A 13940-nucleotide genomic window follows, 5' to 3' on the forward strand; every position below is an offset into this window, starting at 1 on the left:
TGTTTTCTCGCTGATTCAGCAGACCAGAAGTCAGTCTACGAGACAACATTGAATATCCTAAAAGGTCCGAAGGTCATAGTTCAAGTGAGAGTCGCCATATTGAGATTGCGCATCGTACACGCTGTGTTGTTTTCGGTTCTTATTTTTGCGGAAAACGTAGCCTTCAGACAAATTATACCAACAAACCAGCTATCTGCGCTATTTACTAGGTAGCGATCATCGGAAGAAACATGCCGCCAACAATACAAAGCGGCGATAGAAGTGATCGTGATCGGAAGTAAGTACCGTGTACCGTTTTTCGACTTTTACTTTTAAGTTTTACATGATGTGTGTCATTCGGCGAAGTCTCATCTTAAAACCCTACTTGTATGGATGTACTTTACACTTCACACAAAAGTGAGAATCGAGTCACGGACACACGCACGCCATGCACGCCATAAATAGCGCCATCTCGAGTGTCTTATTGTAAATGTACATGCATGTAGTTGTACACATTGTTTTAGTTTCATTTATTTTAATCATAGACAGGCTCCTCTGCACTGAGGGTGGATGATTTAATACAATAGGTAGATTTCTGAAAATGAAACGTTTACTTTACACTTCCTCTGTGTTTTTAAGTATGTGTAGCTTTGTATGCGTGCGTGCGTGCGCGCGCGCGCGTGTGTGTGTGTGTATATCTGTGTGTGTATGTGTGTGTGTCTCTGTGTGTGTGTGTGTATATCTGTGTGTGTGTCTGTGTGTGTGTGTATCTGTGTGTGTGTGTATCTGTGTCTGTCTGTCTGTGTGTGTGTGTGTGTGTGTGTGTGTGTGTGTGTGTGTGTAGATTAAGGAACACAATGTACAACGTTTTAGTAAAATTATAATCCATATCATATGCTGATATGAACCAATGCTAATTACTAAGTTCATCAATGTTTGTTCATGAGCTATACATAATCTTGAGTCAAAATTGCATACTACATGTAATCATGATGTAATTCAACACAAAACCAGCTATGGAAGCTGTTTTACGGGGGGTAGGACCAACTCGGCCCATTGCCAACTCGTCCCATCGCCAACTCGGCCCACGTTATTGCCAACTCGGCCCATTCACATGCCAACTCGGCCCATTTACATGCCAACTCGGCCCATTCACATGCCAACTCGGCCCATTTACATGCCAACTCGGCCCACGCACGTCATGACGAAAATGTTTGTGTCATTTAAAGCCAAGGTCTTGAGTCGATGACGTGATAATATCAAATACTAGTAATATTCATATAATCAGAGAAAAAATCCTTTGCTCCAAGCACCGACATCGGTATACTACTACTACTTGTAAAGACACTATGGATTGACATACTAGTACATATACAATGTAGATCGCATGAATTTACTGAAGGGGTTGAGGAACACAGGACTTATATCGATCAAATGAAACAGGAAAACATTAATTCTGTGTTCACTATACACGATGCATGCCATTTCCTAGTCGCGCTTGCATACAGTTTGTCGTCCCTTCGGTGTTGAGGGTACAGTAACGTAGACCCATTCACCGTCGGCAGGACGGGCTACCATTACCTATCTACATGTATTTCAATATAACAACGTGTCCGTTTGACGCACCGTTCACACCACTGATATTAACGCGATTTGACTCGCCCCTTTTTTCAACTCTCCCTAATCATGGATGTATTATCTTACTAATACATCCATGCCCCGACACGGGCTCACCCGAACATCACTATGAGAGATCGAAATTTACATGATTTTTCGCTGGTGGTGCTCCTGAGATATGTGACTGATCACAACTGCTTACGGGTTTGGAGGCGTGGTTCCGGGGTAGTCTAGTTCCATGCCCCCTTTCTGCCGGGGATAGGCGTGTCGCGCTGTTTACAGGATGTGGTACATGTGTGTCATGAAATCTTTTATGAATTGACTGTAAGATACCATTGACCTTCCGAAATGTACTACACCGTACTACCTTTTCATCTAATATGCTGAGATGAATTATCTTGTAACTGATCACAATACTGATATTCAACCAAAAAACTACACTGTTATATTGTTATTTGGGAACGGAAATAAATGTAATAGTAGTGTTTTCAGTCACGGGATTTTCTTGTCTGTGGTACAGGGAGGTGTCTACATTTCCTGTTTATTTGTGTAATTGAGAGGACGATGAGCGACGCTAATTGAGTAGGTGTTAAGTGCCAGTTGTCAAACGCCTTCATAAAACGATATACTAGTACTGTATTTTCAAGTGATGATCAAAAATTTGAAATGGGCAGACTTTTCAGTTTTCACAAACTATTATCGAGAGAAAGAACGGAAAGTGGACGAATATCATACATATGGTATTAAAAGTTTTTTTTATGTTTAAAATTGACTTCCTACGAACAAGTTATTGGCGTTTTAATAGGTTGCCGCATTTCTTATTCGGATCCGGTTCGATCCGCCGTCAATTTGTCAAGATTGTTCAATACATAAGGGAAAAGATCAATATTTCATTGTCTGAAAAAAACGAGAACAACAAAGTTCATTTAGTATGGCGGGGGGGGGGGTGTTAATTTTATATTGAAATTGTGTCAGTTTATTTTAATGCATACAGATGACTCGACCGAAGCCTGTCAATCATCCGTAGATTAGTCGGCACACCGGACAGTTCGTTTGCCTTTTGACACCATTTGCAAATGGTCAAAGTTATTCAACAACTTGACACTTTAAAGAAAAAATAAATTAACTTTACCACCAATGTTATATGAATAGTTATAAACCTTTATTTATTTTCTACGAGATAAAAGCATATTGAAATGTCTCCATCAAACAAACCGAAACAACATAATTCCAAAATAATCTGACACACTACGCTTGATCGTTTCTCATTCAACATGTAGCTACCCGATACGGGGGTCTGCTATAACAGCCTACGCGTGTCGATCGTTGCTAACTTTTAATAGTTCCAACAAACCATGGAAGTAAAAGCGCCTTGTACTTCCATGGACAGGCCAAGTTTCACGAAATACTTTAATTTCAACAGTCGTCTTCCCAACGATTAATAAAAAAAAGATCAACCCATTTTAGAGTGCATGTCGTGTCGAAGTGGGCGATACGTTAGTAATAAACGCAATCGTTTATTTCAAAGTGTTTCGGTTTTGAAGTTACAATCACATCGAGTTGTACATCTTGACTACTTAGTATTTACGAATTGACGAATAGGGGACAAAATATCTATAGTCAAGTTGGCAGAGAGTGGGCCGAGTTGGCAGAGAGTGGGCCGAGTTGGTGGGCCGAGTTGGCAGACGGTGGGCCGAGTTGGTGGGCCGAGTTGGTAGACGGTGGGCCGAGTTGGTGGGCCGAGTTGGAAATGGGCCGAGTTGGACGTGCACCGTTTTACGGTTGCCATACAAAAATAGAATGAAAGAATGAAGACAAATAAATACAGTTTAGACATATTAAAAATCATGACAAGCAAAAACATACAAACAAAAATAATTTGTTTAAATATGTGCACACTCTTTTTTTAAAATTAATATTTAGGTGAAGTAAGAAACATGTAATAAAAAATTATAATGTAATTTATGGCAATCATAAAGTTGACATTTTTAAAATTAGCTTTCAAGTTCATTGGGTGTAAAATTGATACTGTATTTTTACTCACTTCTTGAACTGAATTGTGATTTTTTTCTTACTTCTGTACGGTAGGTCCAGATTAACAGGTCCAGCAAGGTAAGACATGATACTCATATCGATGATATAAGTAAAGAATTGAAATATTGATGAAATGAGAAATGAAAAGTCATATTTATTTATGTATCCATACATTGTGTCTGTCTTAGATATTAAAACATTAATGAAATACAGAATATGCTTTTGCACTAACTGAGAAGAGTATGTCTAAGATCAAAGACATTACTTGAGTAACTCATCAACTTTGCTGATTGAAGATGAGAATAATCTGACATGATGTATTTTGAGAATGTTACATCAAATCTTTTGTACCAACTTTGTATGTAGGTATTCAGAAGACTGATATACACTTTAATTGATCAGGAACACACATATGTGTAATATTTAGAGCAAATTTGAAAAAAAGTATACTATCTCTTGGTTACATCAGTGTTCTGTTCCATTTTACATTTGATCCTAAATGTTCATATTTCAGATCTGATTTGGTATGTCGAGTGAAGTATTGTAACAACCTGCCAGATATTCCCTTTGATCCAAAATTTATCACATATCCTTTTGAACCAAACCGTTTTGTACAGTACAACGCCACATCACTGGAAAGAGCCTACAAACATGAATTATTAACAGAACATGATCTAGGAGTGACTATAGATCTGATTAATCCACTGACATATATGATAGATCCAAATGGTAAGTCTGCAAACACTACATTCATATCATCACAGCAGAACTGCTGCAACATAAAAACTCTTGAGATTCAAGTATTTCATAGCACAAAGACTTTACTACACTATCTGGCTGGGCAGTATTCTTTGACTCAGAATATTCTGGCCAAACAGTATTTCCAAGCCTGATAGCCCAATCTCTTAGCTATGTAGTTCAACATGTCATGTAAGGAAACCTGCTATTGAAAATATCCCTCTTCTCAATTAGCAACTCAACTTGAATGTCACATTTTGTAGAATTATATCTGTTTATTGACCATTTACTACTCGTTGGTTTATGACACAAGAAGTTTTCAAAATGTGTGGGCATGTGCAGAAAAGTGTGCTAGTTGCATATGACATGAATGCCTAGGACTTAGAAGATGAGATGAAAGAATTGTATTTTTACAGTGAGAAATGGCAAGTCTAGTCAGTGTTTTGAAAAGTGGTGATAAATTTAGAAGATGCCGTAATGTTTCCCATGTCCCATCTGCTCTAACTTTGTATGTTTTATGTTGTAGCTGTCCTTGATCCAGCAGATGAAAAACTTTTAGAGGAAGAAATTTCAACACCAGGAGATTCAAAAAGGTATTATGTAGTATTATATGATGATTTTACATGAATTTTGATGTTCTGTGAGGAAGTTATGAAAGAAGTCAAGCTATAGTCTTATAATTACCGGCAGATAATAAACTGTTTGGCATGACAAACGTATCAAAGCTCCATAATTCTATTGATCTGTTCCACTGACTCATTTTGTAAAGCTGATCATAAGTAAAATTTGCTACATGACTAGCTGTGTGTTGATGTAAGTGGAAATTTGGAAATTTGAAGTTTGTTGAGTGGCTTTGTGCAGAGCAATATTAAAGTTTGTCAACTCTACTAGGTTCTCAAGATATTTTAATTCCCAACAAAGTTATGGTACAAATTAACATAACAGTACACTGTGTGGAAACTATTTACCTGAATTCCTTCTTTCTATTACTGGTGTTGCCAAACCTAAGGAAAAGTATGCCCACATAAAAAAGCCGTCCTAAAAGGACCCTTCTGGCATTCAGTGTCCAGAGTGAGTGATATCAATAAGTCTTGACTCATGGTCTTTTGTTTCAGGTCAAGACAACATGCAAAGACTGTATCCTGGCTCAGGAAAACTGAATACATCTCAACAGAGTACAATAGATTTACACACAGCAGTGAGAAAGCAGAAACAAAGTAAGTGAGACACTACTATGAATCAATGACAACATATACACCCCACAGTATTAATGAGTTCCAGGTCAACTCGCAGTCATTTTGGATAATATATATATACCTGTACATAATGGTGCTATTCAGTTCTACTATTTGTAATTGCTTCTAACTTACAGACCTCAAGTCATTACCATTAATTGATTTCATATATATAGAAGAAAAATTTGCCATTGAAGCACTAAGAATAATCCATAATGAGTGATTTCTTTAAATGAGGGGGTTGGGATGCTAGCTTATCTCTTTGAAACATGGTGTGCAGCGGTCAGAATAGTTTTGAACTGATTGTCAGGTAATCTGTAAGTGTACACTTCATGTTATGTATCTATCTGTAAGTGTAGTACAGTACACTTCATGATATGTATCTATCCATATGTTACAGAGTTGGCGCTAGTTTACGGAAACAATTTGCAGATGAAGATCTTTACAGGGTGAGATATCTACATGTATTACACTCAACTTTGTGATTTGGGTATTGTAATAACACTCAACTTTGTGATTTGGGTATTGTAATAACATTCAGCTTTGTGATTTGGGTATTGTAATAACACTCAGCTTTGTGATTTGGGTATTGTAATAACACTCAGCTTTGTGATTTGGGTATTGTAATAACACTCAGCTTTGTGATTTGGGTATTGTAATAACACTCAGCTTTGTGATTTGGGTATTGTAATAACACTCAGCTTTGTGATTTGGGTATTGTAATGACACTGTTCAAAGAAAGAGTTCTGGCACTCACTCTTCTCGGATCGTATTTTGCTATTTCAAGAATTGATTGAAAGTCTTTGTACAAAAAGATTTATACTACAAATTTATCAGAGTGTATAGGAAATGCCATCAATAATTGCCAAATAAGTCACATTTTGCTATACTAGATGTTGCTTGGTATTTTCCAAGAACAAGTTAGATAAAAACACTTCCATATTAAATTCCCATAGCACACCATACCAAACTAATTTTAGATAGGTGATTGGATATATGACATGCATTTCGACAAGTTTAACTTGAATCTAACATTTTCCCTACTCCCACTTTCAGGATCGTGACAGCCAGATAGCTGCCATTGAAAAGACTTTTGATTTGGCCAAAGAACCTGTGAGTTACTTTTAAAGTTTTCATTTCCTGTATAGTAAGGATAAACTTTAATGTAAAATATTTTTTGTTGATGTACATCAGTTCTATTGATAGTTGTTTCATACTCAACCCAGTAATTAAAATTATGTGTAATGTTTTGTAAGCAATTTGTGAAATTCAACATGGAATAACAACCTATTTTTGGACAGTTGATGTAAACTGTGGTCACACATATTTAGGGGTTTCTTACTTTACAAGAGACACACAATACTTCTATCAACTGTATCCCTGTTTACACTTTCATAAAACACTTACTAAATATTGCTACTTAAGGTAGGAATTAGGTGGTTTGCTTTTGGCATAGAAATAGGAAGGTGTCCAGAAACTTGCTTGCAGCAGTCCCAATAAAGAACACCTACATACACTACATGAGGTCTCTTGAAAACATGCTTTCTATGTTGCTCCTAATGTTACATTCTGATACACCTGATGTTAGTTTTTTTCTGTGTGTAACCTGGAGTGCTACCGTAGTTATTCTGATCAACTAATTTATATATTTTACTTTTCATTTTATTTTAATTCTTAGATTCTACAACATTACAGTAAACCTAATGTGACACCAGTTGAAACATTCCCAGTATTCCCAGACTTTGACGTAAGTACAGTACTCGCAGAAAATTTGTCAAAATCAGATTCTCAAGAGGAAATATAGACCTTGTTGTATTCACATCATCAGAAGAGTATACTAAAATATTAAGATCATCACAATGTTCTATCAAATTTTAGAAATTATATCTGCACAAGTTCTGATAATATCATTTCCCAATATTGTCCTCTGCCAGATAGGAATGCATGAGGGATATTGGCTTTCTCATTGTGTCAAATATATTTCTCACATGTAGCTGACCAAAGAAAGGTATTCAAAAATATTGACTCATAACATCATAACTCTGAACATCAATGTTTTATCTGTAGAACTGGATCCATCCATGTGCTCAGGTTATTTTTGACAATGACCCAGCAGTCAAGGATAAGTCTGTTCACCATCAGCTAGAAGAAATGTCACAAGCAATGATTAGGTATGTCCTTGTCCTTGTTAGATGATTTTGTCAAGATTTCAATAGATCTTCTGGTCTGTTCTGAATCACATGATTGTCATGTGACTTAGCCTGTTGGCCAATCATCAAACTGCAGAGTGCAGAGTGGATTTTTTTTTGTGCATGGTCTTCTCTGTTGATATACCTTTTACTGGTAAATGTTACTGCATTATTTACATAAATTTTGATATGTATTGGTAGTGATTTTATTTATAAAATAGTCATTGTGTGTACAACTCCAGGGTGTAAAGGTGGTTTCATGCTCATTTATAACTATATATCCAAAAAGCATTCACTTTCAAGTTTTACCACTGGACATAGAGATAACTGATACAGTCACTTGCTGCAGTGTTACTAATACCATGATGTTGTAATCACTGTTTGTTTTCAGGGGTATGGTGGATGAAAGTGGGGAACAGTTTGTGGGTTATTTCTTACCAAATGATGAGACTAAGAGGAAGAGGAAGAGAGACTTTGAAGAGGATATAGAGTATATGCCAGAGGAAGAGTAAGTTGAACTCTCCAAGTTACAGAGTATGTGTATGGTAAAGTGTGTGTCTAATGTATCATGATTGTGTTGATTGTATGCATGTGTCCTGTGTGTATTTGTGTGCATATGCATGTGACCAATGGTGTGTGTGTGTGTGTGTGTGTGTGTGTGTGTGTGTGTGTGTGTGGATATGTGCATTCATGTGCTTGTGTCCTCTGTGTGTTTTAAATGTTCTTTGTGTGTATGGCTTTGTCTGTGTGTGTGTGTTACATTACAGTAATATAAATTGAGCCAGCAGGTACATTTATTTGTATCTCCCAGTGTGGCCAAGGCATTGTTCTGTATAAGTATGAGTATGCCCATGTATTTATCTCATTATGTTACATGTTTTCAGGGTACATTGCAAAATCACCAGTCTATAGGTTTATACATTAGTGAGTTTATCTCTGTGTTTGTCTGCCAAGTGTCTATGTACTAGTATTGATGTAATGTCTGTAGTGAGCTTTGATAGTTCTCATAACTGTACAATACAGTATGTATAGTTATATTTAGATGTAATATGTCCCATATATGTATCAATATATGGCAAGACGAGTGAGACTTGGCCCAGACAGGAAATAACTGGCTCTAATACACTACATGATTGCTTTCATCATAGGTACGAGTACAAGATGGTCCGGGAATACAATTGGAATGTGAAAAATAAAGCAACCAAAGGTTATGAAGAAAATTACTTCTTTGTGATCAGACCTGATGGTGTGTATTACAATGAATTAGAAACAAGGTAAGACTGACTATATGTATTAGCTGTCCACTTTTCTGTCAGAATATTAATTATACCATATTTGTATATGTCATTTACATGTCAGCTATGTATAATTTGACAACGTTCATATGCAAATTTTAGTGTTGGGTAAATTTAAAAATTATTTTTACTTCATATTTATTTAGAAATTTTAAAATCATGTGTGAAAGAAATTGTTTTTAAGAAGTACAGAATGTATTTGTCACATTTTAATAAGTGCGCCCTCATGTGGCAGAATTTGCAAGAACCTATTGTTTTCTTTTCCAACATATTCTTTGTCATCCCTTTTGTAACAGAGTACGACTCAGCAAGAGAAGAGCAAAGGGTACAGTAGTTGCAAGTAATTCATTGCTTGTGGTCAAACATCGTGATTTGAGTGAACAGGAAACAGGTCAACAGGTGAGTAATGCCTGCTAATCATCTACCAACTGTGACAATTGATATGCAGAGTTACTCATTACCCACAGTGTAAACAGATACTTACCAGTTACTCATTACCAACAGTGTAAACAGATACTTACCAGAGTACCTCATTGCCCACACTGTAAACAGACACTTACCAGAGTACATCATTGCCCCAGTGTAAACAGATACTTACCAGAGTACCTCATTGCCCACAGTGTAAACAGATACTTACCAGAGTACCTCATTGCCCACAGTGTACACAGATACTTACCGGAGTACCTCATTGCCCACAGTGTAAACAGATACTTACCAGAGTACCTCATTGCCCACAGTGTACACAGATACTTACCAGAGTACCTCATTGCCCACAGTGTAAACAGACACTTACCAGAGTACCTCATTGACCAGTGTAAACAGATACTTACCAGAGTACCTCATTGACCAGTGTAAACAGACACTTACCAGAGTACCTCATTGACCAGTGTAAACAGACACTTACCAGAGTACCTCATTGACCAGTGTAAACAGATACTTACCGGAGTACCTCATTGACCAGTGTAAACAGATACTTACCAGAGTACCTTATTGACCAGTGTAAACAGACACTTACCAGAGTACCTCATTGACCAGTGTAAACAGACACTTACCAGAGTACCTCATTGACCAGTGTAAACAGATACTTACCAGAGTACCTCATTGCCCACAGTGTAAACAGATACTTACCAGAGTACCTCATTGACCAGTGTAAACAGATACTTACCAGAGTACATCATTGACCACAGTGTAAACAGATACTTACCAGAGTACATCATTGACCACAGTGTAAACAGATACTTACCAGAGTACATCATTGCCCACAGTGTAAACAGATACTTACCGGAGTACCTCATTGCCCACAGTGTACACAGATACTTACCAAAGTACATCATTGCCCACAGTGTACACAGATACTTACCAGAGTACCTCATTGACCAGTGTAAACAGATACTTACCAGAGTACCTCATTGCCCACAGTGTAAACAGATACTTACCAGAGTACATCATTGCCCACAGTGTAAACAGATACTTACCAGAGTACCTCATTGCCCACAGTGTACACAGATACTTACCAAAGTACATCATTGCCCCAGTGTAAACAGACACTTACCAGAGTACCTCATTGCCCACAGTGTACACAGATACTTACCAGAGTACCTCATTGACCAGTGTAAACAGATACTTACCAGAGTACCTCATTGCCCACAGTGTACACAGATACTTACCGGAGTACCTCATTGCCCACAGTGTACACAGATACTTACCGGAGTACCTCATTGCCCACAGTGTAAACAGATACTTACCAGAGTACCTCATTGACCAGTGTAAACAGACACTTACCAGAGTACCTCATTGACCAGTGTAAACAGATACTTACCGGAGTACCTCATTGACCAGTGTAAACAGACACTTACCAGAGTACCTCATTGACCAGTGTAAACAGATACTTACCGGAGTACCTCATTGACCAGTGTAAACAGATACTTACCGGAGTACCTTATTGACCAGTTTAAACAGACACTTACCAGAGTACCTCATTGACCAGTGTAAACAGACACTTACCAGAGTACCTCATTGACCAGTGTAAACAGACACTTACCAGAGTACCTCATTGACCAGTGTACACAGATACTTACCAGAGTACCTCATTGCCCACAGTGTAAACAGATACTTACCAGAGTACCTCATTGCCCACAGTGTAAACAGATACTTACCAGAGTACCTCATTGCCCACAGTGTAAACAGATACTTACCAGAGTACCTCATTGCCCACAGTGTACACAGATACTTACCAGAGTACCTCATTGACCAGTGTAAACAGATACTTACCAGAGTACCTCATTGACCACAGTGTACACAGATACTTACCAGAGTACCTCATTGACCACAGTTTAAACAGTTATGTACCTCATTGACCACTATACTATCATCATGTCTCTATTGTATCTATTTCCTCATCAGGATGCAAGACTTACTCAGTTAGAACCAGCTGTACAAGAAGAAGAAGAACCAGAGGCAGAGGAGGAGGAGGAAGAAGGGATGGAGGAAGAAGCGGCAGCTGAAGATGAGGAGAAGGAAGGAAAAGAGGAGGAGGAGGAGGAGGCAGAAGAGGAGGAGAAGGAGAATGCTAGTGATGAGAATGAAGGTAAATAAGAGGGATTGTTTGATAGGATAAAACTAAGTTTTTAACACCATCTAAGTACTTGAGTCTGACAAAAAGCAATATAGATGATTAAATGAACTTAGCAGTTTTCAGGTCTGCTAAGCAGCATTGTTAATCCATCTATGTTGTCTTTGTCAATAATTCTATCATGCTGAGACTGGAAGTAAACCTATGAGATGTGTTGTACATATTCTACAGAAATATGTGATGCACACTACATAAACGCCATAGTTCAACTTTTTTTGCATTGTATCCTCTAATTCCAGCCTAATATATGAAGAGTAATTACAATAAGAAATGTTGAAATCCATTTGCATGCTGGGATAAAACAAACAAGTAAAAATCTTGTTGTTTCTACTGTACAATTCTAAATTTGTTTTTTAATTCTGAAGGATGAAAATGGATGTATATAGAGAATATTTATTGCTTAGTCAAGATTACTTCACACTTGGAGAAGAAACAAAACATAAAATAAATAAAGTAATACATAACAAAATGAAAGTCAGTTTTTAGAGGTTTGCTCGTCTTTTTTATCTGTCAAATATAGCACATTCATGTATGCCTTCAGTACAAACCAAGTATTATGAACCTCTCAAACGTATTTATTTGTGCATCAACATTTATACCAGCAATAAGTAACAATTGTTTTCCTTCTATTACTTGAACACCAGTTGCAGAAAGTGGAAGTGAAAAGGAAGGGTCTGGAGCAGAGGAAGAAAGAGAAAGTGGTCAAGAGGCCAATGAAGCTGGCAGTGAGAATGAGAATGAAGAAGGCAGTGGAAGTGAGAAGGGTGAAAGTAGTAGCAGTAGTAGTAGTAGTAGTAGTGGTGAGAGTGATAGTGAAAGTGAAGAGGAAAGAAGAAATGAAGAAGAAATCTTTGGAAGTGCTAGTGAAAGTGAAGATGATGATGGAGATGCCAAGAGTGAATCCGAGGATAGCGATTGAATGTAAAACATATTTATGACAGTGTGGTTCTGAAGAGAGTGATTAAATGTAAAACATATATACTGTAAGAACTTCATAGTTCATTCGTGATTCCAGTACACTCAGTATTATGGAATATTTTTAAAGATAATACTGTCAACCGAATGGTGATTTTTAATTCCATAAACTACATGTATCAAAACTGATCCTGTTTACATGTGATGAAACTGCTGTGAGTGCTGTCTACACAGTACACCACAGCCAGTAGTAAATCTGGCATGTTAGTTACCAACTTTGATGGAAATTTGGATTCAGATTCTGATTCTGATTCTGATGTAGATGGAAGATTTATTTACGCATTCATATTCAGATTCATATTGCATGTACAAATTCTGATTCAAATTGTCTGTAGTTATGCTAAGGTTCACAGTTTGCATTCCATTGCCAAGAATACATGACATTAGAGAAACTGATGTGTCACCATTGGAAGTTACAAATATAATTTATTTTATGTTCATTGTGTGGTATACAGTTCTCCCCATAGTCTGTTACTGATTAAGGTGAACAGAAATAGATATTGTCCTTTTAAATGATGACACTTGGCATACATGAAAACACTGTTTGAAGACTAATAATCCTGGGGAGAATCACAGTGTAAGATGGTGAAAGTATACTCTTCCGGTAGGTAATATATAGGACACATTTATCATATACATTGCTGTAACAGTTTACCATATTTCTATAAGCTGAATCTTACAGTCAAATTCACATAGGGAAGACTTCAGTATTTGTCTCATATCAGTAAATTGTAATCATTTTGATTAACAGAAATGTGTATATGTTTTCAAACAACATAATATATATATACTGCCGGTGTTACGTAGTACTTTATGAATGTTAGATTTGTCGTAGAATGGTGTATGATCTGTACAAAGTTTCTTACTTTCTAAATTTTCTTTTGTTGTCCAAAGATTTGTCATTCAAAACTTAAAATAAATAACTTTTGAGGAAAATATTTTCATACTCTTGTGATTTGAGTGGTTTGGATGGTTGGACTATGAAAAGATTTGTTGTGGCTGGTACTCCTGTATAACCCATACACAACAACACATATTGAAGTCAAAGGATGACAATGAGTCATACAAGATTTATTACACCATGCATGAGCCAAGTTGAACAAAAAATATGGAATATATATTCTGATCAATCTAAATCATGACAAAAAATATGGAATATATACTCTGATCAGTCTACATCATCACAAAAAATATGGAATATATACTCTGGTCAATCTACATCATGACAAAAAATATGGAATATATA

At 36.9% G+C, this 13940-nt stretch overlaps 1 protein-coding gene across 2 annotated transcripts; it reads left to right on the top strand.

The window, feature by feature from the left end:
- Window positions 1-105: 105 nt before the first annotated feature.
- Window positions 106-13590, top strand: LOC144450165 (RNA polymerase II-associated factor 1 homolog). 2 transcript variants are annotated; one of them, XM_078140743.1, is made up of 14 exons: window positions 106-277; window positions 3685-3708; window positions 4145-4359; window positions 4895-4961; window positions 5484-5585; window positions 6004-6052; window positions 6660-6716; window positions 7282-7350; window positions 7671-7774; window positions 8184-8300; window positions 8941-9066; window positions 9384-9486; window positions 11491-11674; window positions 12364-13590. In XM_078140743.1, the coding sequence occupies exons 1-14, from the start codon at window positions 231-233 to the stop codon at window positions 12636-12638; spliced, it is 1539 nt and encodes a 512-aa protein (XP_077996869.1). In that variant the 5' UTR covers window positions 106-230; the 3' UTR covers window positions 12639-13590. The 2 variants fall into 2 exon arrangements, with proteins under 2 accessions (XP_077996869.1, XP_077996878.1); XM_078140752.1 differs by having other exon boundaries at window positions 12370-13590.
- The last annotated feature ends 350 nt before the right edge of the window (window positions 13591-13940 follow it).

Source organism: Glandiceps talaboti, chromosome 2, assembly GCF_964340395.1.
Source record: "Glandiceps talaboti chromosome 2, keGlaTala1.1, whole genome shotgun sequence".
NCBI classification, from domain to species: Eukaryota; Metazoa; Hemichordata; class Enteropneusta; family Spengelidae; genus Glandiceps; species Glandiceps talaboti.

Coding starts and splice junctions, on each gene's coding strand:
- LOC144450165 (XM_078140743.1), top strand. CDS start 231: ATGCCGCCAACAATACAAAGCGGCGATAGAAGTGATCGTGATCGGAA. Junction 4,962..5,483: donor ACACCAGGAGATTCAAAAAG/GTATTATGTAGT, acceptor CTTTTGTTTCAG/GTCAAGACAACATGCAAAGA. Junction 7,351..7,670: donor CAGTATTCCCAGACTTTGAC/GTAAGTACAGTA, acceptor TTTTATCTGTAG/AACTGGATCCATCCATGTGC.